The sequence below is a fragment of the Ictalurus furcatus genome, chromosome 13 (assembly GCF_023375685.1).
Source record: "Ictalurus furcatus strain D&B chromosome 13, Billie_1.0, whole genome shotgun sequence".
Lineage (NCBI taxonomy): Eukaryota > Metazoa > Chordata > Actinopteri > Siluriformes > Ictaluridae > Ictalurus > Ictalurus furcatus.
The window spans coordinates 5,515,180-5,542,258 of NC_071267.1; the positions used below are offsets into that span (position 1 = coordinate 5,515,180).

Here is a 27,079-nt window from a genome sequence, read left to right on the forward strand (position 1 = left end):
TAGAGTTAAGCTAGAAGGTATAGAGCTAAGGGTCAGTTTATTTAGTCAGCAGAAGGATGTGGATTTTAAATGCTTTATTATTGCAACACCCTCTCTTTAAGTAGTGCACACGATAGAGCCTCCACCAGACTTCCTCCACCTGCTTTGCTTACTTTATTACTGTACGGTGTAATGTTACTACGTTAGCGTAAATGGAAAGATCTTATTTTTAGGATTTTTAAATAATTGAATCATTTCCCCTTCATTTACTTTTGGTGTTCGCTTACTCTAGAAGGGGATCTGTTTCTTGAAATTTCTGTAGGTTCATTTGCTACCATCTTGCCATGCTGTTGCCACACCGGTCACCATCTTGGAAGAGACTGCTGCAGAATGTACTAGGAATAAAACACAACAGGATGTGCTGTTATAGGAAAATAATCCACAGCGGGGTGGTCTGAGGCCCTTACCACCCTGAGGAGCATTAATTTCCCTATAAGAGCATGTCTTGAAGTTCTGTATTCCTCTTATAACACAGCGATTTGTCAACTATTACAATTTCTAATGTATTAATGAACAACACGTCATGCTTTTTTTTTTTTTAACCATTTCTAGTTACATTTAATGCTGTGGAACATCCATGCGGCAAGTTAGTTCTTGTTATCAGTAACGTTATAGCTTCTCCTTCTGCCCAATCAGATTTGAGAATTCTGCAATACTGTGGTATATTAGATAATAGCTTAATTTCATGGTTGAACAAAATCCAATGGAAATCTTGGTTTAAGGATGAAAGGGACATTTGCATCATACTTAAAGTCTTAAGAGCTTATTTTGTGATTTGATAATAATCACATTTTATGAAAACAGTGATTGAATATGTGGTTGAATTACAGGATGAATTTTCAGGATGAAGTTGGTGAAGCTCATCACCAGTTACATTTGTGGCTATACATCTGCATAATTGTAAATGGAGGCAAGCTGTATATTAATGTAAGTACTAAAACCTGTCTGTTTAATGAGGAATGTTGTCTGAAAACAGTTACCAATGGCATTTTGTTTACAAAAACCAATTTCAGGTTTGGAATTAGTAGGGAAAAATGTCTAAAAATGTTATATTTATTTATCATGATCTTAATAATAATAATAATAATAATAATAATAATAATAATAATAATAATAATAATGTAAATTTCTAGATAAATGTAACTATATTCAAGAGAGTGACATAATTTTCTGCATTTATTGTCATTTGGCAATGAATCAAACACGGCCATTTGACTTTTTTATACTTTATAAAAAACAATACAAATAAGAAACAATACATACAGGACACATATAAGGTATACATTAATCAAGTTTACCTGGTTACCATGTCAACATGTTTACACAAATTGCACAATCTCTTAATCTTTTATGAAACTTTAGCAGTATGCTGATGTAAGTGTGTGGCTGGAAAGAGAGAAATCGATGCAGCGTGTGCTGTTTGCGTGAGCTTAGGATGGCCTTGTTGTGCCGAATTCACAGCTGGTACTTATTAGTAGTGCACGCAGTGACCTGCCATTATGCTCAGTAAGGATTGGAGGAGTGTTTCATTTTCACAGTTAAATAACGTTCCCAGATGAAGGTTTGTTATAATGTCAGTACCCTTTTCTAAATGGAAGAGGTTAATGACATCCCATAATTCTTTGCAACATGAGTGTTTCCATGTTGGTTTCTGTTTGTTTGGAACGTGAAGTTTTTCCAGAGAGGAGGCCAATGGATTAATAAAACATAGTGAATAAAAACAATAAAATATGGGAAAAGATGCAGATGAGTTCCAGTTAAGCTGCTCAGGAATAGTGGTTGTCCACTTCCATCTGTCTATAATGAACAGTTATAATAGATATTTATGCAAATGTTCTTATTGTGGTTTATTGTGTGATATTTTTTATTTTATTTTTATTATTACACTGTGCAATAGGTCAAATCTCTTCTATTCACACTCATCAAAATCATGAAGTTGTATTACAGTACTATGCTACAATACTGTACACACTCAGAACAAACGGTACCTTTCCTTTTTGTTGGGGTGATACCCTCAAGTGTACACCTTTTGTACCTTTACTGTGTACTTTTACCTAAAAATATACATGTAGTGCACCTTAAAACTTTACTGTAAAAGGCAATTACAATTCAGTTATGTACCTTACATCTTTTTAAACCCGGATTATATCCACATTTCCAGGTACAAAAGAAAATGGTATCACACCAATGGCAAGAAAAGTACCATTTTCTTTCTCTTTTTTTTTTTTTTTTTTTTTTTTTTTGAGAGTGTACTGTTTTATATTGTCATAGGTTACAACTGTGCATGTGTTGTGTTATGCTGTTGCACATACACAGATTTTCAAGATTGCCAGCTCCACCTATTTACTACCATATAAATTGGCTTCTTGGTGTGTGTGTGTGTGTGTGTGTATGTGTGTGTGTGTGTGTACAGTATATACATATATACAGGTTTTATTAGGAATTCAATAATGTTGATGTACGTTGAATGGCAATTACAGATATTTTGATTCTGATCTCTAAACATTGGTGGATACAGATATGAAGGTTCTCATTATCATTTCAGTCAGTATTTTGCTCATACATTAGCTTAGCATGCACTAAAGAGATAAACATAACGTCATATACAGTGATTAAAGCAAACATGATTTTTTCAGTATTTTGCTCACGTCTGGATCTCCAGCTCTAACTAGCAATCAAGCTCTACCTTGGATCACTAATTCGTGCATTGCCGAGCAGGGAGTTGATCTTGGCACGCAAATGAAAGGGGACCTCTGATAACAGGAGTAGTTACAGGGGAGTCGATGGTTAAAAATGGCTGTTTATACAGCTATGAGATGTGTCAGACAAAACACAGTGGAATGTTCTTTACCACTATCTGAGCCGTCAGTCGGCCCGGCGTCTCGTGTAGCAGTCTATATGCAGAGTGTTTGAGTTTTTCAATAATAAAAATAATAAAACACAACATGAACAAAGAATTACAATTCAACACTATGTTACAAATCTGGTGACAAAAGTTTACTAGACATTGTCAATAATATTGAGCATTATAAATAATCAATGATAAAGCAAAACGATTTTGTCCTACACCATTTTGTCTTCAAAAAGAATTTGGGCGTACACAGTTCCTGTCTTTGAAGTTTTGGCATCTGGGAGAGGTTTCACCAGTTCAAGTTCTGCGTAAGTTAAACTCTCCTCTGCAATCTTTGGCTGTAAGATCAGAGAGATAGTTACATTCAGTGTTGTCCGTGAGACAAGTTAGTTCCTGTTATCACTTATGTTATAGCAGCTAAAAAGTATTCACCTCACCAACTTCTTTTTTCTTTTATTGTAATATGGCAAAAAATGCAGTTTTTGTCATTACGCTAGTTGCTATGGTAACCTGGAAAGCTTTGCTGTGGCTTAAATGCTTAAATGATAAAATAATGACATACCATATAATCAATGACTAGCTAACACCACATCAGTGAATCAATGACATAAAGCAGCATTACTGTTACCCCTCCAAAGTTGATTCTTTTCCAATGACAGAACATTTGGAAGTGTTTTATTCCTCATATACCACATTTGCCACATTTTGATGTATTAATGAATGTCATGTCATACTTTTAACATATATAGCATCCTCCTTTCTGAAGACTTTGCTGTACTGGAAAACCTATTGGCTGTTATGAAGAACTGACACTGGAGACTCCTTCTGTAAATGTTAAAAGTCCCCATACAGAAAGCTTGACTATGTTAACAATTATATTATTTTCTTTGTTAGATAACAACATGTTTTAATCTGTTTGTTATTTGGCTTAGATTATGTGGTGCACCATTAATATCATTAATATAATCCTTGTTATCAAGAATTCAATATTGTTGTGGTATAGTAATTATTAATGTACTGATAATTAAGGTAAAGATATACTGGGTTCTTTAGAATTAGGTTCTTCTAAAGAAATCCAATTGCTAGTAAAGAAAGGATGAGGGTTAGCCATCATTGGTGAACTCACCAAAATGATCTTTCTTGGTTGAGGTTTTAAAAGTTTTGGCTTTCTCAGTCTGTCAGCAATGGGTGCTGGGAAATAAAACATAGGTGAAGTTATGAGTAAGTTAAAAGCGTAAGATAGACTTTTGTTATAAATTAAGTCCTTTATGCAATAAATTGAGAGAGAAGCACCACTTCTACCTTTAGCTGGGATCTCTGGTGGCTCCTCCACTTTTTCTGCTTTTTTCTTCATCTTGTAATTCTTTTGCTTCTTGGGAAGAGCTGGAGATAGACTAACTACACTTGTGACTGTTTCTCCAGAACTGAGCAGAGACAAGAATTAGTTTAACGATCATGGTTAGCGATCTTCCACTTACACAGCATGTTTTTATTATTATTATTATTATTAAATAGACCCACCTGTTTTGGGGACTCTTCACCAAATGATAATTTTCTGAACAAACAGAAGCCAAAAAATGAGAAAGTTTTTTTTAAATTAATCACAAAATTCAGTGAGAATTAGCAAAATAGCAGTATGAAAGCAGTATGAGACTAAAAACAGTATGGAAATTGGTCTTTTTATGCTATATTATGGCATCTGCATTCTTAAATACCAAATCACATAGCATCATTAGTTGCTGATCAAAACAAGAGCAACTTGTAAATTTGTGCCCCCTGCTTCCTGTGAAGTGAACTGCAATAAAATATTGACATGGCTTTACTTCTTCTCCCTAACTGTCCCATCCCTCTCTTGTGAAATAACAGATTGCAGGGACGGCACAACTTACAAATATAAACAATGATTTACATACAGTACCCTCCACTAATATTGGCACCCTTTTTGGTTAAAAAAAAATAAATCACAAAAATACTCTGCTCTCATGGATATCAAACAATTGCAAACACAACACAGGTTTATCAAAAAATATCTTTGTAAAATATAGTATGCAACAATTATATATTTGAAGTATATTTCCATTGATACTTAAAATTTTTAGTACACCTGGGTGACCTAGAACAGGAAATTGTTAAACCATGACTTCCGGTTTCACAGGGGTATAAATATGAGGTAACACACAGGCCGAATTCCCTTAATCATTCATAACAATAGGTAAGACCAAGGAATATAGCTGTGATGTGCAGCAAAATGTTGTTGAACTTCACAAAATGGGACGTGTCTATAAGAAAATAGCACAAGCATTGAAAATGCCCATTTCCACCATCAGGGCAATAATTAAGAAGTTCCAGTTGACTGGAGATGTTATGCATCAACCTGGAATTGGACGTGTGTCTATATCGTCTCAACACACTGTGAAGAAGATGGTTTGAGTGGGCAAAAAATCTCCAAGGATCACAGCTGGAGAATTGCAGAGGGTAGTTGTAACTTGGGGTCAGAAAGTCTCCAAAACTACAATCTGAAGTCACCTACATCACCACAAGTTGTTTGGAAGGGTTTCAAGAAAAACACCTCAAAATTTGATGGATCTGGAGAGATTCTGTATGGAGGAATGGTCTCAGATCCCTTGCCCTGTATTCACCAACCTCATCAGGTATTATAGGATAAGACTGTTATCTTGGCAGGGATATTTCCAAAAGTATTGACTTAAAGGATGCCAATAATTGTTGCACACCTATATTTAACAAAGATATGTTTTTTTGGATAAACCTGTATTTTGTGAATTTTTTTTAACAAAAAAGACAGCCATCCTTGCTCATATCTACCAAGGGTGCCAATATTAGTGGAGGACACCATATACTTGTAACTAAGAACTGATAAAGACATAGTCCACAGACTTATGTACTTATATAGAAATAAAAAGTATTTTATTTCAGTCACTTAAACATGCTATGTTACCTGAAAGCCAAACTGTAACTTTCACAAACAATCAATTTTGCCACAAAATTCGATTTAGCTATGGGCGATATTCTCCAAATGAGTTTTATGTTGTAAATTTTGTTCTTACATCTGAAAAGCAATTAAAACCACTTTGAGGCTAAAGATACACCGTAAATTTTTATAAGGTGCATAAGTCTGGCTGCCAAATTATAGTTATTTCCTGTATCATTATTGTTGTGTAGCTGTTATCATTACAAATAATGTTAACAATCTTGGTTTGAAAGAACAGTCTGTACAGAGTTAATTATTGTAGCATAGACATGTACGTTATCTAAAGGAGCCGATGATTACAGTATTTAATCATAATGTCGACAAAGTAACAACAAAACATATGGTACACTTCTCATAGTGACTTAGATTGGAGTATGTGAAGCCTCATTAGCCAATAAATTAGCCTGATGACTCACTAAGTTTCTGTAAGTAGGACGTTGTTTATCAATGTAGCTCATGCCATTGACAAAATGATCACAGTCTGTCAGCGTCTCCATGCAAAAAAGTATATGCTACACTAACAAAAATCTTTTAAGACTTTGAGAAATTGCCCTGGGTGCCATAAATACAAGAAAAACCTGAGTACAGTATACTCAGTATACAGGCAATAACAGACACAGTAGAGGTCATGGTCCTGAAATTTCAAGAAGGCCAAATTTTCATGTTATTTGTCACAAATTCCCCCTCTCAGCATATGGTGTGTTTCTGACATACGAGTGCTGCAGTTCATGTTGTTTTGTTTTGAGTTCAGTCTATGTGCTTTTGTTTATGACATGCTTTTTCTTTTGGTTATAGTCTCAATTTTATTTTTGTTGTTGGTATTATTATTATTATTATTATTATTATTATTATTATTATTATTATTAGTAGTAGTAGTATTAGTAGTATTAATATTAGTATTAGCATTATGGTATACTGTACACTATCACTGATACGTTATTATAAGTAGTAGTAGCAATGGTAGTGGTATTAGTATTGGTAGTAATAGTAGTAGTAGTGGTAGTTGTAGTAGTAGTGGTGGTAGTAGTGGCAGTCATTGTAGTGGTAGTAGAAGTAGTGGTGGTAGTGGCAGAAGTGGTATTAGTATTGGTGGTAATAGTAGCAGTAGTTGTAGTGGTGGTAGTGGTAGTACTGTAGTAGTAGTAGTAGGAGTAGTAGTAGTGGTGGTAGTAGTAGTAGTAGAGGTTGTTGTTGTATTGGTGGTAGTGGTGGTACTAGAACTAATAGAAGTAGTGGTAGTAGTGACAGTAGTACTAGTGGAAGTAGTAGAAGTGGTGGTAATTGCAGGGGTAGTATTAGTTGCAATGGTAGTGGTAGCAGTAGTAGTAGTGGCGGTGGTGGTAGTAGTATTATTATTAGTAGCAGTTGTAGTAGTAGTGGGGGTAGTAGTGATAGTCATAGTAATGGTAGTACTGGCAGTAGTGTTAGTCCTACTAGTATTAGTAGTAAAAATAGCAATAGTTATAGTGGTGGTAGTAGTAGTAATAGTGCTTGTAGTAGTAGTGGTGGTAGTAGTAGTAGCTGTTGTTGTATTGGTGGTGGTGGTACTAGTAGTAATAGTAGTAGGAGTGGTGGTAGTAGTGATAGTACTAGTAGTAGTAGAAGTGGTGGTGGTACAGTAATAGTAGTGGCAGTAGCAGTAGTGGTAGTAGTAATGGTAGTGATAGCAGTAGTAGTAGTAGGAGTAGTGGTGGTGGTAGTAGTAGTAGTAGTAGTAGTAGTGGTGGTGAAAGTAGTGGTAGTGGTATTAGTATTGGTAGTAACAGTAGTAGTAGTAGTGTCGTAGTGGTAGTTGTAGTAGTAGTGGTAGTCATAGTAGTGGTAGTAGAAGTGGTGGTGGTAGTGGCAGTAGTGGGAGTAGTATTAGTATTGGAAGTAATAGTAGGAGTAGTTTTATTGGTGGTAGTGGTAGTACTGTAGCAATAGTAGTAGTTGTTGTATTGGTGGTAGTGGGGATAGAAGTAGTGGTATTTGTTGTTGTATTGATGGTAGTAGTAGTAGGAGGAATGGTGGTAGTTGTGATAGTGGTAGTGGTAGTAGAAGTGGTGGTGATAGTGGCAGTAGTAGTAGTGGTGGTAGTAGTAGTAGTGGTAGTAGAAGTGGTAGTGGCAGTAGTGGTAGTGGTATTACTATTGGTAGTAATAGTTGTAGTGGTGGTAATGGTAGTAGTACTACTACTGCCACTACCACCACCACTTCTACTACTACCACCACCACTACTACTACTACTGCTACTACCACTACTACGGTCAACACCACTACTACTACTGCTGCCACTACCACCACCACTTCTACTACTAGTACTGCTGCTGCTACTACCACTACTACTGTCAACACCACCACCACCACTACTCCTACTACTGCCACTACCACCACCACTTCTACTACTACCACCACCACTACTACTACTACTGCTACTACCACTACTACTGTCAACACCACCACCACCACAACTTCTACTACTACTACTACTACCACCACCACTTCTACTACTACCACCACTACTACTACTACTACTACCACCATTACTAATACTATTGCCACTACCACCACTACTAGTAGTAGTAGTGGTGATAGTAGTAGTAGTAGTAGAAGTGGTTGTGGTAGTGGCAGTAGTAGTGCTGGTGGTATTGGCAGTAGTAGTAGTAGTAGTAGTAGTGGTGGTAGTAGTAGAAGTGGTGGTGGTAGTGGCAGTAGTAGTGGTGGTAGTAGTAGTAGTAGAAGTGGTGGTGTAGTGGCAGTAGTAGTGGTAGTGGTAGTAGTAGTAGTAGAAGTGGTGGTGGTAGTGGCAGTAGTAGTAGTAGTGGTTGTGGTGGTGTTGACAGTAGTAGTGGTAGTAGCAGCAGCAGTAGTAGTAGTAGTGGTGGTAGTAGTAGAAGTGGTGGTGGTAGTGGCAGTAGTATTAGTAATGGTGGCAGTAGTAGTAGTAGTAGTAGAAGTGGTGGTGGTAGTGGCAGTAGTAGTAGTAGTAGTGGTGGTGGTGGTGTTGACAGTAGTAGTGGTAGTAGCAGTAGTAGTAGTGGTGGTAGTAGTAGTAGTAGTAGTAGAAGCGGTGGCGGTAGTGGCAGTAGTAGTAGTAATGGTGGTAGTAGTAGTAGTAGTAGTAGAAGTGGTGGTGGTAGTGGCAGTAGTATTAGTAATGGTGATAGTAGTAGTAGAAGTGGTGGCGGTAGTGGCAGTAGTAGTAGTAGTGGTGATAGTAGTAGTAGAAGTGGTTGTGGTAGTGGCAGTAGTAATAGTAATAGTAGTAGTGCTGGTGGTATTGGCAGTAGTAGTAGTAGTGGTGGTGGTGGTGTTGACAGTAGTAGTGGTAGTAGCAGTAGTAGTAGTGGTGGTAGTAGTAGAAGTGGTGGTGGTAGTGGCAGTAGTAGTAGTAGTGGTGGTGGTGGTGTTGACAGTAGTAGTGGTAGAAGTGTTGGTGGTAGTGGCAGTAGTAGTAGTAATGGTGGTAGTAGTAGTAGTAGTAGTAGAAGTGGTGGCGGTAGTGGCAGTAGTAGTAGTAATGGTGGTAGTAGTAGCAGTAGTAGAAGTGGTTGTGGTAGTGGCAGTAGTAGTGCTGGTGGTATTGGCAGTAGTAGTAGTAGTAGTAGTAGTGGTGGTAGTAGTAGAAGTGGTGGTGGTAGTGGCAGTAGTAGTGGTGGTAGTAGTAGTAGTGGTGGTGGTGGTGTTGACAGTAGTAGTGGTAGTAGCAGTAGTAGTAGTGGTGGTAGTAGTAGTAGTAGTAGAAGTGGTGGTGGTAGTGGCAGTAGTAGTAGTGGTGGTGGTGGTGTTGACAGTAGTAGTGGTAGAAGTGGTGGCGGTAGTGGCAGTAGTAGTAGTAATGGTGGTAGTAGTAGTAGTAGTAGAAGTGGTGGCGGTAGTGGCAGTAGTAGTAGTAATGGTGGTAGTAGTAGTAGTAGTAGTAGAAGTGGTGGTGGTAGTGGCAGTAGTATTAGTAATGGTGATAGTAGTAGTAGTAGTAGTAGTAGAAGTGGTGGTGGTAGTGGCAGTAGTAGTAGTAGTGGTGGTGGTGGTGTTGACAGTAGTAGTGGTAGAAGTGGTGGTGGTAGTGGCAGTAGTAGTAGTAGTAATGGTGGTAGTAGTAGTAGTAGTAGAAGTGGTGGCGGTAGTGGCAGTAGTAGTAGTAATGGTGGTGGTAGTAGTAGTAGTAGTAGAAGTGGTGGCGGTAGTGGCAGTAGTAGTAGTAATGGTGGTAGTAGTAGTAGTAGTAGTAGAAGTGGTGGTGGTTGTGGCAGTAGTAGTAGTAGTGGTGATAGTAGTAGTAGAAGTGGTTGTGGTAGTGGCAGTAGTAATAGTAATAGTAGTAGTAGTAGTGCTGGTGGTATTGGCAGTAGTAGTAGTAGTGGTGGTGGTGGTGTTGACAGTAGTACTGGTAGTAGTAGTAGTAGTGGTGGTAGTAGAAGTGGTGGTGGTAGTGGCAGTAGTAGTAGTAGTGGTGGTGTTGACAGTAGTAGTGGTAGAAGTGGTGGCGATAGTGGCAGTAGTAGTAGTAATGGTGGTAGTAGTAGTAGTAGAAGTGGTGGTGGTAGTGGCAGTAGTAGTAGTAGTGGTGGTGTTGACAGTAGTAGTGGTAGAAGTGGTGGCGATAGTGGCAGTAGTAGTAGTAATGGTGGTAGTGGCAATAGTATTAGTAATGGTGGTAGTAGTAGTAGTAGTAGTAGTAGTAGAAGTGGTGGTGGTAGTGGCAGTAGTAGTAATAATGGTGATAATAGTAGTAGTAGAAGTGGTGGTGGTAGTGGCAGTAGTAGTAGTAGTGGTGATAGTAGTAGTAGAAGTGGTTGTGGTAGTGGCAGTAGTAATAGTAGTAGTAGTAGTGCTGGTGGTATTGGCAGTAGTAGTAGTGGTGGTGGTGGTGTTGACAGTAGTACTGGTAGTAGTAGTAGTAGTAGTAATAGTAGAAGTGGTGGTGGTAGTGGCAGTAGTAGTAGTAGTGGTGGTGGTGATGGTAGTAGTAGAAGTGGTAGTGGCAGTAGTAGTAGTGGTGGTGGTGATGGTAGTAGTAGATGTGGTGGTGGTAGTGGCAGTAGTAGTAGTAGTGGTGGTGGTGGTGTTGACAGAAGTAGAGGTAGAAGTGGTGGCGGTAGTAGTAGTAATGGTGGTAGTAGTAGTAGAAGTGGTGGCGGTAGTGGCAGTAGTAGTAGTAATGGTGGTAGTAGTAGTAGTAGTAGAAGTGGTGGTGGTAGTGGCAGTAGTAGTAGTGGTGGTGGTAGTAGTAGTAGTAGTAGAAGTGGTGGCGGTAGTGGCAGTAGTAGTAGTAATGGTGGTAGTAGTAGTAGTGGTAGAAGTGGTGGCGGTAGTGGCAGTAGTAGTAGTAATGGTGGTAGTAGTAGTAGTAGTAGAAGTGGTGGTGGTAGTGGCAGTAGTAGTAGTAATGGTGGTAGTAGTAGTAGTAGTAGAAGTGGTGGTGGTAGTGGCAGTAGTATTAGTAATGGTGATAGTAGTAGTAGAAGTGGTGGTGGTGGTGGTAGTGGCAATAGTATTAGTAATGGTGGTAGTAGTAGTAGTAGAAGTGGTGGTGGTAGTGGCAGTAGTAGTAGTGGTGATAGTAGTAGTAGAAGTGGTTGTGGTAGTGGCAATAGTAATAGTAGTAGTAGTAGTGCTGGTGGTATTGGCAGTAGTAGTAGTAGTGGTGGTGGTGGTGTTGACAGTAGTACTGGTAGTAGTAGTAGTAATAGTAGAAGTGGTGGTGGTAGTGGCAGTAGTAGTGGTGGTGGTGGTGTTGACAGTAGTAGTGGTAGTAGTAGTAGTAGTAGTAGTGGTGGTAGTAGTAGTAGTAGAAGTATTGGTGGTAGTGGCAGTAGTAGTGGTAGTGGTAGTAGTAGTTGTAGTAGAAGTGGTGGTGGTAGTGGCAGTAGTAGTAGTGGTGGTGGTGGTAGTAGTAGTAGTGGAGGTGGTGGTGGTAGTAGTAGTAGTGGTGGTGGTGGTGGTGTTGACAGTAGTAGTAGTAGTAGTAGTGGTAACAGTAGTCATGGATTGTCTAACCAATTTTTTTTGTTTACTACCATTTTACTCCCCAATTAACTATTACATTAATGTATCTTTTTTGCAAACTGTCCAGGAACCTGTCTATTTTGATGCTCTCTAAAAAATTTTTAAGGCTCTCCTCCTATATTGATGCTAGTTTCACTTCTTGTTGCATTTCCCAGGAATTTTGATGAATAAGGAATTGTGACCACTGTGGCATGGCTTTCTACCAGGTATAGGAATTACGTTAGAGCTCTATTGATGCAAAGAATGTAGAAAATTGAACGTAGAAAGTTTTTCTATGGTACCTTAAATTTCAAACTGCACGGACAACTTTCCTTATCATAACATCTCAATTCATCGTCACACACATTGACTTGAAGTGAAGTTAAAAAAAATAAAAATAGCTTGTACCTTTTAAATGCCTCTTCTTTTGCAGATACTGGCAGCCTACTGCCACAGTAAACATACACATGCACAAGAGCCCTACACAACATATCAGCACCGCACACAGATACACATCTGAAACACACACAAAACATGAACTTCGACTTGAACATGAACCATGGCTCCAGACTTATCAAATGACCACACGAGTTTCATTTAAACAATGTCATATAAACAAGAGTATTTGCTGTGGGGAGAATAAGTGAAGTTTATTGTCTCAGGTTTAAAAAAAGAGAAGCCTTTCCTTCTACTTCCATGGATGGAGCTCTGCACTATTTTTGTCCAGAATTGGATGGGTAAGAATAAATCTGTGGCTTACCTTCAAACAGGCTCCAAAGCCCGTCCTTGGCATTGGTGGATGGAAGGAAGTGCACTGCAGAAAGAACAGGGAGAAGTGCATACTCATCACTGCGGCTCCACAGACCTGGTAATTGCACAGCTCTCAGGTTTAAATAAAGTTAATTACAGGCCGCTGTGTGTGGGATGACAGCATGAAGGCTATCCCTTTCTATAGATGCACTCGTTCTTGGCCAAGCAGCTCATCATGGTTGACACCCGCTGGGAGTCTCTGAAATACTCATAAACCCTGTCAGTAGCTGATAACAAGGTTAGCCAGGCCTGCAGATGGCACGACGTAAGCAGAAGGAATGCTGGCACTTTGATGTACTGCTTGTTCATGATCTGCGTTCATTCTCATGTGCTGTTTAGTATTTAGCAATGACTATCCTATTGACTCAATTCTTTAGAATGTACAATGATACAACCATAAAGTGTATTTTAAAATGTGCCTTAGATTTATTGTAATTATTAGCATATTGAACAATTTACTGTAAAATACACAGAAAAGTCAGTAACACTTTAGAATTAGAATGTTAGTAAACATTACTTAAAACATCAGTAAGCATTACTAAATAGGTCACTAATCATAGTAATGACAAGTAGCATGTTTATGTATTAATAGCAGTGCACTAATAATCATTACCAAATAAATACTAAAATTCTGTTAAATTCTCCACTCTGATTGGTCAGCATGTGTTTAGTAATTTTCTAGAACAGCAGCGCTGACAGTAGTGCTGACTGTACATCACAAGATTATATTAATGCACTTCTTCTAATATGTTATTATTTCTAAAGGTATTTGTATAAGTATAAAGCTGCATTTTTTGGGTTTGTAGCTGCTATAATTCAAGCGATAATACAAACCAACTTGTTTCACGGACATTCCACAACATTAAAAGTTACAAAATTATAAAATGTATAAAAAGTATGACATGTTGTTATTATTATTTTTTTTAAATGTTGGCAAATTGCTGTGTTATAAGAGGAATAAAATACTTTGGGACATGTTGTTATTGGTAAATAATCAACGTCGGGGTGGGAACAGTAACTCTTATTTTCCAATAACAGCATGACACTAAGTGCTTAACTCCTTACATAATTAATACAATAATAAGTCTAAACAGGTAAAAGTAAGCCGAATAACCACTTTAGAATTTAGAACTTGATGTGCCATTTATTTAATTATCAAAATATTAGTGTCTATTCGTGTTTATTTCATAGAACAAGAATAGACTGGTGAATTTCAGAATAGAATTGTTTTTTCTGGCCATTTTGAGTCTATAATCGAACCTACAAATACTGATGCTCCAGATGCTAAGTGTTGCTAGCATGGTGTGACATGTTTCTAGCACGTTACTAGCATATTTACCACTTGCTGGCATATTTTAACATGTTGACAGGAGTGCATCACTGTGTAAAACATGTCAATTCCTGTTTCCAGAAGGTGGCGCTATGACTATAACTGAATATTGGCATATAGATGTCTTCAGGCTGGGACTTTTATCAAACTTTTGAAATTTGGAGCAGAATGGACATTGTATATTTGAGTTATAACTAGGGCTGCACTATTATGGGCAAAATGATAATCTCAAACAATTCTGATCAATATTGAGATCATGATTATTCATTGATTTTAGGGACAACATATTTTTATTGCACTTTCACATTTAAATAAACAGACCACTGCTTTCAGCTCCATGTTGTGCTACATTCTGTCACGGTTTCCCCTTTAGGCAGAGCTCTGGAGAGCATGTGGGCGCACGCTTGCACGTGCAAGGTGTGCGAGCGCCTGCTCTTCTAATGTTGACAACTATGACATTGTTTACTATGGACACGTGCATTTGTTATGTTTCTGTTATGTCTCCTCCCTGTTCTGCCATTGGCTGTTATTTGAGCATGTGTCTAGATTGGTGTCAGCCGTCAGCACTTAACGCGCTGATTATATTTGTATATATACCGCGTGCCTCCCAGCACACAGCACGGAGTATTAGATAAGATACGATACATTAGATAGATTCATTCGTTAGAGAAAGTCATTGTCCATGTTTTGTGCCTTGTTAGGTTTAGTTAAGTTAACTTTAGATTAGTCCATTTAGTTCACGCTGGTTTTTCCGCTCCCAGTTCATAGTCATAGTCTATGTTTCTTGTTTTGTTTCTTGACCCTGTTTTCCGTGACCACGACCTTGATTCCTGCTTTGCCCCGTTTATGCCTGTTTGCCGATCGCCTGACCTTTGCATGTTTCTGGATTACGTTTTTGGATCACGATTCGGATTTACCTGCCTGTGTCTCTCTTAAATAAAACTGTTAAACTTCATTTGCATCCATTCTATCTCCCTTACGTCTCGGGATGTGACACATTCCTGCTAATGTACAAATCTTTGCATCAAATTAAACTGATCCTTAAAGTGCATCATCTCGTAGAAGCAAAATATAAATAAAAATAGTACCCAAAATATAGGATAAGTAAAATTAAAAATGCCATCAACCAAATGAAAATATGCATCAAATATAACAATAAGCAACCAAATGAAAACAATTCAGGCGTATGCATAAAAGGCAATAACAGTGTTTACAGGAGGAGAAACGCAGACAAATCATCCAATAGAGTGACACAGGGATGATGTCATTTTGTACCAAAACCCAGAAGTTAGCATCACACCGGTTCCCTCGACAAAAAACCCAATAGGATTTTCCCATAGGGTTTTGGATTATTGCAAAAAATAAGCTCTGTGATCAACAGAAGTTTACAATACAAACACGTTTTGTCCATCAAGATCGTTTTCACAAATTAACACAACTTTTATGAAGTTTGAAGCCTAAATACAATCGCCAGAAATAAACAGTCAACCGTACGCTATAAACGAACTACACCACGGTCACGCAACTTCAACGTCACCAAGCTTCCGACAACTTTTCCAAACTTGATTTAAAATATTTTCCATAACACGGATTTACTCTTTGGATGAATCTCCATCCACATTTTTTGGGGGTGAATTGTGCACAGCAGACCTGAACCAGTTTATCTGCAAAATTTATTCCTGTTTGGCGTGATGACGTTTAATGTCTATAGTGCTCTTTTAGTGACATTGACTTTGTTTACCTTCTACATGTGCATTTGTTATGATTTCTATCCTGTCTCCGCCCCTGTGTTGTCATTGGTTGTTCCCTTATGTGTCATCATTAGTCTCAGCTGTTTTGTGTTCACCCTTAATTACGTTTGTCATTTAAACCCCTCGTGTCCCTTTGTACGACACATAGTATTGTGTGAGTTTTCCGTGTACCAAGCTTTTGTTCATAGTTTTGATCCTGTTCTCGGCCTCGTTGTTTGATTCTTGTTCACCTTGTTTATGCCGGTTTGCCGATCGCCTGACCTTTTGCTTGTTTTTGACCACGCTATTGTCTCACATTTTGGATTTGTCTGCCTCTCTTCAATAAAGCTCTTATCTGCACTTGCATCCGTCCTAAACCCTCATTACGTGATAGTTAGCAACCGCCTTTTTCATTACATGTAAAAGCTTTAAAAAACCATGAGTGGGGTTTTATTGCCGTATTTTATGTTGTAGAATAAAACATGAAAATATTTTGAGCTTATGTTCACCGCAGACCTTATTTCAGAGTTTTAACCAAAATCCCACTAAAAAACTCATTGACTTCAGGACGATGAAACCAAAGGGCTAAAATGCTAACTTAGTTCCGGGTTTTGACATACAAAATGACGTCATCCCTGCGCCACTCTGTGGTGATTGGCTGTAAGTTTAGGAGGCGCTTGATTTGATATGAGCGGAGGATGAACTTTAAATGTCAGTGCTGCAGTCAGTCGTGTTCATGTAATCGTGGGCAGTCAAAATCGTAATCGATATTTGATTAATTGTGCAGCCTTAGTTATAACAACTTCCTGTTTTATGGTGTACCATCAACACTTAGTCCATGCTGTGCAGCAAAAACTAAAGTTTTTAATCAATCCGATTAATTCTCTAGGAGGAGTTTGTTAAAGTACAAGGCCTGGAAATGGCAAAATCTGAGCAAAAATTTAAGAGAAAAATCTAAATGACTGACTTCCTGTTGAGTTTATGGCATGCATTTTAGAGACTTTTTTGTACGTATTTTTGTACATTTTGTACATGTAGGTGAAATGTAGCACACATCATTGAAATTTTGTAGGTGGCGCTATCGAGCCATTTTGCCACACTCAATTTTAACACCTGTATCAGATGTAAATGTTCACCACTTGCGTGTTTAGACCTCAAAAATGTGATTAGTTTGATATCGAAAATTGTCAGACCACCACAAACGCACCCTTCAACAAAAACTCGAAAGCTTCGCAATTTATCATCACCAAGACTATTAGATTAGACTGACTGAATATGATATCGATCGAATGAAATCTCTAGGAGGAGTTTGATAAAGTACGAATCATGGAAGTGGCTGTTGCCAGTAAGTGGCACTATGACTATAACTAAATATTGGCATGTGGATATCTTCAGGCTGGGACTTTTATCAAACATGTGACGTTTGGAGCAAATTGGACATTGTATGTTTGAGTTAAAACAACTTCCTGTTACATGGTGAAACATTGAAATTTGTGAAACTGCCGCATCCACTGCATGGAGTTAAAACTCAAAAGCATAGCAATTTAACATCACTAAGGCCTTTAGATTAGACTGAACAAATATGCTGTCGAGCCGATGAAATATCTAGGACGAGTTTGTTAATGTACGAGGCCTGGAAATGGCAAAATCTGAGCAAAAATTGAAGAGAAAAATCAAAATGGCTGACTTCCTGTTGCGTTTATGGCATGGGTCCAAGAGGCTTTTTAGTAAGTACTGGCATGTTACACATGCTTACCGAATTTCGTACATGTAGGTGAAACGTGGCATGAGGCACACATTGTTGAAAATTTGTAGGTGGCATTATTGAGCCATTTTGCCATGCTCTATTCTGGAACCCCTATCAGGTGTAAATTTTCACCAGTTCTGATGCGTGTGCAAAGTTTCGTGAGATTTTGGGTAAGTTAGGCCCTCAAAAATGCGATTTGTTTGAGAAAAGAAGAAAAAGAATAATAATAAGAAGAAACAGAGCAGACCCAATAGGGCCTCACACCATACAGTACTCTGGCCCTAATAATAATAATAATAATAATAATAATAATAAACAGAGCAGATCCAATAGGGCCTTGCACCAGCGGTGCTCAGACCCTAAATAACGAGGGGTCCCTCTGTCAGAGGGGACATAGGGCCCTCGCATGTTGTAGCCAGAGCAATCTGGCAAACATAGGTCTCAGTTTTAAAGCCTGGTGCTAATATTGATTTCTGTAGACAGATGAGAGTGATTTTTTATACTAGGGTTGTGCATTTCAAACTACTATAAAAATAATTTAGCTCATACTGTATAATGATTTACAGTACACTGCATATAATATAATTATGACTTGTAGTTGCCATGTTGCTCCAATCAGGAATGGCCCATTGATAACATTGCACAATTTGAAGCTGATCAGATCAAGCATGACCAAGTTATACTCACTATATTTGTACAGAGTTTGTTGACTGTAGCTGAAAAAGGGGCATACCAAAAATGCATATTTTAAAGGGGCAAAATATAGCCTGTTTGATTGTGTCACAACATTACCACTTCCTTTTTGGCATGCCAAAATGCCATTCCTTGCCATAGCAACCCCCTAATGACACATCAACAGACCATATTCAGATTAATATTGCATGTTAATTTGTAGAGTTTGGTGACTACTTTCAGGCAAATCACATAAACTCTCTGGTACCCCAGATAAACCTTAAAGACATCCATATAAACTCTACTTCTAAGTGCAGCGTAACTATTTCAGTATAGGTGGTGCTATAACTATGACTTATAATTGGCATGTTGGTGCAATCAGGAATGGCTCATTGGTAACCATGCACAATTTGAAGCTGATGAAACAAAGAATGACCAAGTTATACCCACTTGTATACATCAATAAGCAATGTTTAGTCACATTAACACATCGTTCAATTAATATGGAAACTAATATGTTAGTTATCATTACTCTCATTAGTTAATGGTCAATCTGTTTTTTAATGATTTACTAAGGTTTTTGCTGTACTAATTAATGTTTAGATAATGTTACTTTATTAATACTTTAAAAAAATTTCTTAATACAAAAAAAATTAAGTAATTATCGTTAATATTATAATTACTATATCAGTACTATGTTTATGTTAATGATTAATAGACTTATTTGACTGTTTAATAATGATGTATCTTATAAAATAAATCTTATTTTCCAGCATGGACTCAAAATTACAAATTTGTAAGAATTTTACATAAGCCAACTAGCATGCAAACTTACAGATTGTTAAGGTAAAGCTGGACTAGCAATTGTAGCATTTTTTAATGATTTCATTTGCATGAATTTATATTCACCCAGTCTTCCTATTAGCTTTATGCTGGCATAAACTGTATCAGCTGTATCAAATAAGAATTTATTATTGAATTTAATGTGATTATTATTATTATTATTTTTAGATTAAATCATGCATGTAAAATGTGTTACTTTGACTATGTAGAAGAACACAGAACTGTCTCTAAAAATGGATGTCATAAACCGAAGTACATTTTTTGGTTATGTATGTCACTATTCATGGCCTGCTTAATAATACACTTATTTTGGGTTCTAATTTATGTGTGACAGAATTGGAAAATGAATAGAGACTTTCTCTTCAGTAACACAGCACATATTTGGACAAAGGGACCCAGATACAAAATGGTCTACCACAGCATTCATTCAGTATGAAGTCTGGAAAAAAAGATGAGGAGATGCCAAAAGTCACTCTGTAAGACACAGAGCCCATCACACTGCATCAGTAACACAGCTGCAACAACTTTTTTAAAGGAGGGAATAATGCTGCATTCGAATGAAGGTTGTAATTTCTGACCTCCCACTTGAAAAAGACAAAGAAAACACCCCCTCAACTTGTAATTCCTACTTGGGAACTCGAGGTTCCACTTAGAATGTGTCATGTTGAACTTCCAGTGACCAGTATGAGGGAGTGTGAGAGCGATGACACCAAATTTAACACACCTGCTCCCCATTCACACCTGAGACCTTGTAACACTAACAAGTCACATGACACCGGGGAGGGAAAATGGCTAATTGGGCCCAATTTAGACATTTTCACTTAGGGGTGTACTCACTTTTGTTTCCAGCGGTTTAGACATTAATGGCTGTGTGTTGAGTTATTTTGAGGGGACAGCAAATTTACACTGTTACACAAGCTGTACACTCACTACTTTACATTGTAGCAAAGTATCATTTCTTCAGTGTTGTCACATGAAAAGATATAATCAAATATTTACAAAAATGTGAGGGGTGTACTCACTTTTGTGAGATACTGTATTATCATGGTGCACTATTCAACCAAAACCAAACTCTTTGATTGACTGATTTTAAGAAAACTTCTAAACACTTTTATTTGAAGAAATCATTATGTGAATTATCATCATAATATGATGTCCCTGAACTGCTGTGAATCAATGCTGCCCTGATAATCCTGTAATAGTACACAGTCAGTGCTATGTCAGGGGTGACATTTACATAAACATTTGCTCAGAAAGAGCAAACATCATCACACACAAGCTTTAGGCATGAAAGAAGTCAGACTACACAGGAACTGGCAGCCAATTAGAAGAGAGAGAGAGAGAGAGAGAGAGAGAGAGAGAGAGAGAGAGAGACAGGCAGTGAGTCAAATATAATCAAAAAGAGGTCTTTCTAATAAATAATGGTCATCAAATTTATACTCCCTGTGCAATTTGTATCGCTACTCAATTATGTTGTTTGATATCCAAAGCCAGCTAGCAGCTAACTAGGTGCATTTGGTGTTTTTCTGTAGTATTTCAAACTCAGTTCTATATTTCATCTTTTGATCTGTTTGAACAGACATGGTGGTTTTATTCTCTACACTGCATTTCTGTCTATAAGTCCCAAGGATGTGGAGATGTGGGAAAGCCCCTACATTCACCCCACAGTCCAGCGCTAGGAGCACTCTGTGTGTTTACAGCAGAGCAACCATTTCCCCTACAACAATAGATTGATTATAGCTATCTAGCTAATGTTAGGTGATTACATAATTCTGTAGGTTATGTGCAGTATATGATGAGAACCGTTACACAGCAACATACAGACACTGCTGCTCAATCAGGCAGTCACAGTCCGAGCTAACTGGTGATTAAAAAGTGTCAGTCAAGTAGCCGTCAAGTCACTGTGCACAAATACATTTTTATTCTTCTGTAATACCATCCTCAGAATGTCCAAAAAACACATACTGCCACAACCCAAACTGCATATCACCACAGTAACTATGATGTTAGTACAGTTCTGGTGTCCTGAATGTTTAAGCATACTGCTTATTGTTCAGTATGGTGTTTGGAACACAGCCTTGCATTCTTATTGAATGTTGGCCATGGTGGAGGAGGTCATGATGTGAAATGTTCTTCTGCAAGTAGCTTGCAGTAGCAGTTTTCTACCAGATGCAACCAGCAATTTTAATACTGCACGTGCAGGAGATTACTGTAGTCATTCTATATTCTATATTGTATCCAGAATTGTTTTCTGTGCTGTGGGTTGCTGGTAGATATATCCACCCATTTATCTACAAACTAAATCGATTAGCTTTAGCTGGCAGAATTTTAGCTGGCAGAATTTTAGCTGGCAGAATTCTATGTCACTATTTTTGTTTTCTATCACTTTGAGGTGGTATAAGTTAGTTGTTTACTTAACCAAAAATGTAGATCTCAAATTTAGTCCAATTCTTCCACAAAACCCCTTCTCTACAGTGTGTTGTTATCCAGCCCACAAATGCTTTTGGTGTTTTTGCTTGTACAACCAAAAACCTAGCTCTCAAAAATAGTTATTGTTTAGATCATTCGGTCCTCAATGGATCTAGCTTTACTTCCTCCACATCTTCCACAGAACACCTCCCTTGTGTTGTCCTGCCCACAAACGTTGTTGGGCATGTCTCTCTGCTACTGTGTACTTAAATCTTGACCACATCCTCTACACCACAGCAACCTCTCCTACACAAAAAACACAAATGCTCCTTACAATCTCAGTGGCTCAGTTACAACCTCAGTGCAAGGTCAGATCATTTTCATGTGACTGTTTATTTACAGAGATCTGACCTGGCTTTCTAAAAGGTCATGTATGGTACATGTTTGCTGTTGGTTCAGTATAATTTCAGATAAACGATACAAACAAAGAGGTTTTCCTAATTTTTACAGGATGCAGAACTATACTAACTAACGGCAGCCTGAAGTGAACTGGTTCTGATCAGTCAGAATAGATCATTTAAAAGTGCTGTAGTTATGGATTAATAACTAATGCCTGCATATTTTTTTATATAGTCACCATACCTCATGTAGGTTGATTGAAAGTTCAAAGGTATTGTGTCACTTAGCTCCAAATTTATTGAATATGGCATCTGAAAATCTAGAAAGCTTTACCTTGGATGACAACACGCTAGCTGCTAGTTGGCTGGATGACTAATCTATTACATTCCATACACCCCCGCCCTTCCCACACACACAGACACATAACCCCAGGTTTTGTAATTTAATAAAGGGAAACTCTAACTCAACTTAGAAGCCTAAACCAAACGAGACAGCCAAAACACAGATATGTGATTTGACTTTTATATAGCATTTGACCTGTGATAGATAGTAAATAAATAAACCCTCCCCAGGAGTGATCAACCAACAAAGCAAGACGTTTAAGGTCACAAAAGAACCCAAGGTAACTTCTAAGCAACTAAAGGCCTCTCTCACATTGGCTAATGTTAATATTCAATCACATTGGCTAATGTTAATATTCATGATAGATAGATTGAGAGCATCCTGAGCAGCTGCATCGTTGCCTGGTTTGGAAACTGCACCATATCGGATAGCAAGACCCTGAAGCAGATTGTGAGGGCAGCTGAGAAGATTAACGGGGTCTCTCTTCCCTCCAGCATAGATATTTCCACCACATGCTGCATCCGCAAAGCCACCAGCATTGTGGAGGCCCCCACACACCCTTCACGCAATCTCTTCACCCTCCTGCCGTCTGAAAATGGTACCGAAGCATTCAAGCCCTCACAACCAGACTGTGTAACAGCTTCTTCCCCCAAGACATCATATTCATCAATAGAGACTGGACTGACACACACGTGTGTGCACACATCCACGTCATATTTAAAAATCATATTTAATTTCTTGTCACTATTATACTCTTTATCTGGCTCCTACTGCAATAACTGCTACTGTATGTCCATATATGATATAAGCTAATCTGCTGAATACAATGTCATAGTATGTTATGTTTACATTCACAGCATTTTTATTATATTGTTAGTCTTTTGCTCTACCTGTTATATCAGACACTTCCACACTAGAACTGTGTACTGGTCAGCACTGCACTATCACTTACTGTGCCTATTGTCCTGTTTTCAGTAGTTACTATACTATCTTGTGGTGTTTGCACACGTTTCCATGTGAACTTTACGTAGAAACGTGAAGATCTTATTTAGTCCTGTGTCGTCTCGTGTGGTTAGTGTGTTGTTTTAAGTAGCACCATGGTCCTGGAGGAAAGTTGTTTCATTTCACTGTGTACTGTACCAACTGTATATGGTTGAAATGACAATAAAACCACTTGACTTGACTTGAGTCCACAATCAGGAGAACACTGAACAACAATGTAGTGCATGGCAGGGTTGCAAGGAGAAAGCTACTGCTCCCCAAAAAGTACATCTGCAGTTTGCCCAGCTGCCCATCTGCAGTTTGCTAAAGGTCAGGTGGACAAGCCAGAAGGCTACTCGAAAAAACAGTTTTTTGGACAGATGGGACCAAAATAGAATATCTGGTTTAAATGAGAAAGCTTTATGTTTGGAGAAAGGAAAACACTGCATTCCAGCATAAGAACCTTATCCCGTCTGTGAAACATGGTGGTGGTAGTATCATGTTATTGGCCTGTGTTGCTGAATCTGGGCCAGGACGGCTTGCCATCACTGATGGAACAACGCATTCTGAACTTTACCAGCAAATTCTAAAGGAAAATGTCAGGACAGCTGTCTGTGAACTGAATCTCAAGAGAAATTGGGTCATGCAGCAGGACAATGACCCTAAACACACGAGTCATTCTACCAAAGAATGGTTAAAGAAGAATAAAGTTAATGTTTTGGACTGGCCAAGTCAAAGTCCTGGCCATAATCTAATAGAAATATTGTGGAAGGACCTGAAGCAAGCAGTTCACGTGAGGAAACCCACCAACATCTCAGAGTTGAAGCTGTTCTGTACTGAGGAACGGGCTAAAATTCCTCCAAGCCGATGTGCAGGACTGATCAACAGTTACTGGAAACGTTTAGTTGCAGTTATTGCTGCACAAGGAGGTCACACCACATACTGAAAACAAAGGTTCACATACTTTTGCCACTCACAGATATGTTATAGTGGATCATTTTCTGCAATAAATAAATAAGTATAATATTTTGTCTCATTTGTTTAACAGAGTTCTCTTTATCTACTTATCATATTTATGCAGAAATATAGAAAATTCTATACAAACTTTCAAGCACTACTGTATCTGTCTGTCCGTCTAAATACAGTGACACATGAAGGTAAAGAAACGTTTGCCAAGTGAACATAGAAATCACAATAATCACCAAAGCATGAAGAACACAGAGAATTCAGCAGCTCATATCTACAAAGAATGCTGCCTGCAAACCAAAATATGTCCTTTTGATTCACTTCCTGCAATTGGGTCAATTCAGATTCAAATCAGTTTCTCACTGCAAATTATAGTTTGTTTGGCGGCAGATTGAGAACAGGTTGTTCAGACACTCTCTGACCAGTTGTGTTGGTCCTCACCTGAGTGGATTGCTGTGTTGTCACCTCCCTAAAGATCCACACAAAGAACCAAAATACACTAAGGTTCATTTCAAATGGACCAAAGACTGTATATGGGAAAGCACTTTAATGTTTTGGTGCTAGTGGCCCAAAGCTTGTGAGTTCAAACGGCAACTCCTTGAGCAAGGCCCTGATCTCCTCAGCTATATGCTTAAAATGAATCCTCACTTTTAAGTGTGTTTGGACATAAATGTGTTTGCAAAATGCTTAAATGTTACTCCAAAGTCTCACCTTTAAGTTCTGTCGCTGCTGTGGAGTTGGCAGACGATTTCCATCTGTCCTGATGCTTCTTAAACTCCTGCACTTTGCAGCTGTACAAGCCTCTGTCATCTCTGGTAATGTTGATGATCAAGAGGTTGTAGATCTTGCCCTGCTTCACTACTATTAACTTAATCTTGGGTTTGGGGAAGCTCTTGCTGTAGTTTCCATAGAATTTGGCCCTCCTCATGTTCACTTTGGCAAGGAGCTGCTCGTCTCCTCCAGACGTGGGATGGAAAATCCAGCGTAGCACAAGAGCAGTGTCTGATTTGTGCCACTGGTTCACCTGACATGATAGAGTGACGTTCTCACCCTCAACTGCCACCAGGAATGGAGATGGAGTGACCGTGGCATTAATGGCTGCACAAATATCTAGAGATACAGAAAAGTTTAGCTAGGTTAGTTAATAACTTAGTAAAGGTGGAGGTTTCTGTCTATCAGTTTGTTTTTTTTAAAGTAAAAAACAGTGCATAGAAACTTTGAGTGCGAATTTTTAGGCCAAGTTGAGGTAAAAACTTGGGTTTAATCCGTAAAGATGCAACAAGAACTAATGTTTCTGTCTATTTTGCTCATATTCTCTTCAGAACATATTCACATGACAGACATGATATTTGAACACTAGGCTTCAACTTTACTTTTGCCACCTTTTTAGAAATTCTCTTAACATTTCAAAGCTATTGGACATTGAAGTCCCTTCTAGATGTTCTTTACCATATAGTATAACCATATTTACTGAATAATGCAAAAAAACAAACAAACCAAAAAACAGGCCTCAGTCCTGTTATTTCTTTACAATCCAGCATTGTACAACATTTATTTAATACTCTTAAGCAATGCATCCTAGACGCAGAAACATGGCTACTTGATGAACCCAAATTGTTGGACCTCAGACACATATAATCTTTGTGAATAAATAGTAATAGTTTCACAAAGTCATTGTTGTCTAATGAATTGTGAATCAGCTCAGACATCTGGCTTTCACAAGTGTTTCACAAGTGAAATATTCCACAGACAGTAAGCACTTTTTTTAGGAAAGTGAGGAAACAGACACAGGACCCTTCACAGGCGCTGATGCTGTATTTAGTAACATATATTATGGTTACATATTTATACATACACCTACACGAGTAAGATTTTGGCTCAAGCACGTGAGCTACATTGTGGTAAATACAGTATTCTGGTTAGGGAGGAGTCACAAGCCACAACAAAGTCAACAGCAAGAGAGTCGCTTTCTGCTCTAGGAAAGTTTTCTGTGGCACTGCTCGTATTTTTGCAGGGTTTTTATATGTTTTAATAAGTGAATATGTTTTGCATTCCCAAATCATTACTGTTTTGACACGTTGATTTTACATCTCATGAATTTCAGTGACATTCAAATTTAAGTTACCTTTTTTTTGACAGCTTCTGGCAGAGCCATACAACAAACCTTACAAACTCAAAAGGTTTAGTTAAGGGCTCGTTTAACAACCCATGCTGATTTTATGACCTAACATCATTACATATTGTCGCACAAGTGTTTATTTTATATCATAAGAGAATTTACTTACCTCTGAAGAAAACACTAGTCAGGAAAACTGTTAACCCTGCACAGATCTTCATTCTCCAGTCTGACTGGCTCCATAAAAAAGTTCAGTGTCCCCACAGAAAGGCGCCCGTCCAGTCTCCTTTATTTTCTCCCCTTTTCCACTCTGAAACCTGAGTCAGGGCATGTTCTGTTTCTTCTTAGTGTACTCCCTCGCTCCTCCTCCTCTTTCTCTCTCTCTCTCTCTCTCTCTCTCTCTCTCTCGCTCACACACACACACACACACACACACACACACACACAGACAGTCTGCACTCAGTAACCCTCAATGACTTAGGGTCACTAGCACTATAGTTTAGTTAAAGCCTACCTTATTTTTGGTTTTGGAAACCAGTCCAGAAACAGAGTTGAAGCTCAGTTCAGCTTTGCTGCTACCATCAGTGTCCGTGACCAGCTTGCCTTCACAGAATATTTTGCAGTGAAGTCCAGCTCTTGCAACTTGCAGGCTTGTTAACATACTCTACAATATCAAGAAGATCAGACTATCTGTCAGATATCTATCAGAATCTGTGACACAGCTCCATGTCCAGGTAACCGTCATCGCATGTGGTGATTCCACGACTACAGTGCCATTTAGCCCTTGTAACTCTTAAAAATGAAGCTTTATTTCGATTTCATTTTTCAACATTGAAATTAAAAAGTCATGCACTTAACCATTCAAAATTGCATTAACCCATCTCA

The 27,079-nt window shown here is 38.3% G+C and overlaps 1 protein-coding gene across 1 annotated transcript; it reads right to left on the bottom strand.

The window, feature by feature from the left end:
* Nucleotides 1-1,202: 1,202 nt before the first annotated feature.
* Nucleotides 1,203-26,557, bottom strand: vstm4b (V-set and transmembrane domain containing 4b). Its single transcript, XM_053640139.1, has 8 exons — nucleotides 26,364-26,557; nucleotides 24,790-25,188; nucleotides 12,610-12,663; nucleotides 12,258-12,365; nucleotides 4,412-4,445; nucleotides 4,193-4,314; nucleotides 4,017-4,081; nucleotides 1,203-3,228 (listed from the first exon to the last, which is right to left on the bottom strand). Exons 1-8 carry the CDS (start codon nucleotides 26,413-26,415, stop codon nucleotides 3,103-3,105), a joined length of 960 nt encoding a protein of 319 aa, XP_053496114.1. The 5' UTR covers nucleotides 26,416-26,557; the 3' UTR covers nucleotides 1,203-3,102.
* Between the last annotated feature and the right edge of the window lie 522 nt (nucleotides 26,558-27,079).

Bases quoted from the DNA above. Each gene is read 5' to 3' on its own strand.
- vstm4b (XM_053640139.1), bottom strand. From the start codon at position 26,415: ATGAAGATCTGTGCAGGGTTAACAGTTTTCCTGACTAGTGTTTTCTTC. The intron at 4,446-12,257 runs GTACAAGCTATT...CTGTTTGTTCAG, and splicing joins AAAGAAGAGGCATTTAAAAG to AAAATTATCATTTGGTGAAG. The intron at 4,315-4,411 runs GTGGGTCTATTT...GTCTCTGCTCAG, and splicing joins GTGAAGAGTCCCCAAAACAG to TTCTGGAGAAACAGTCACAA.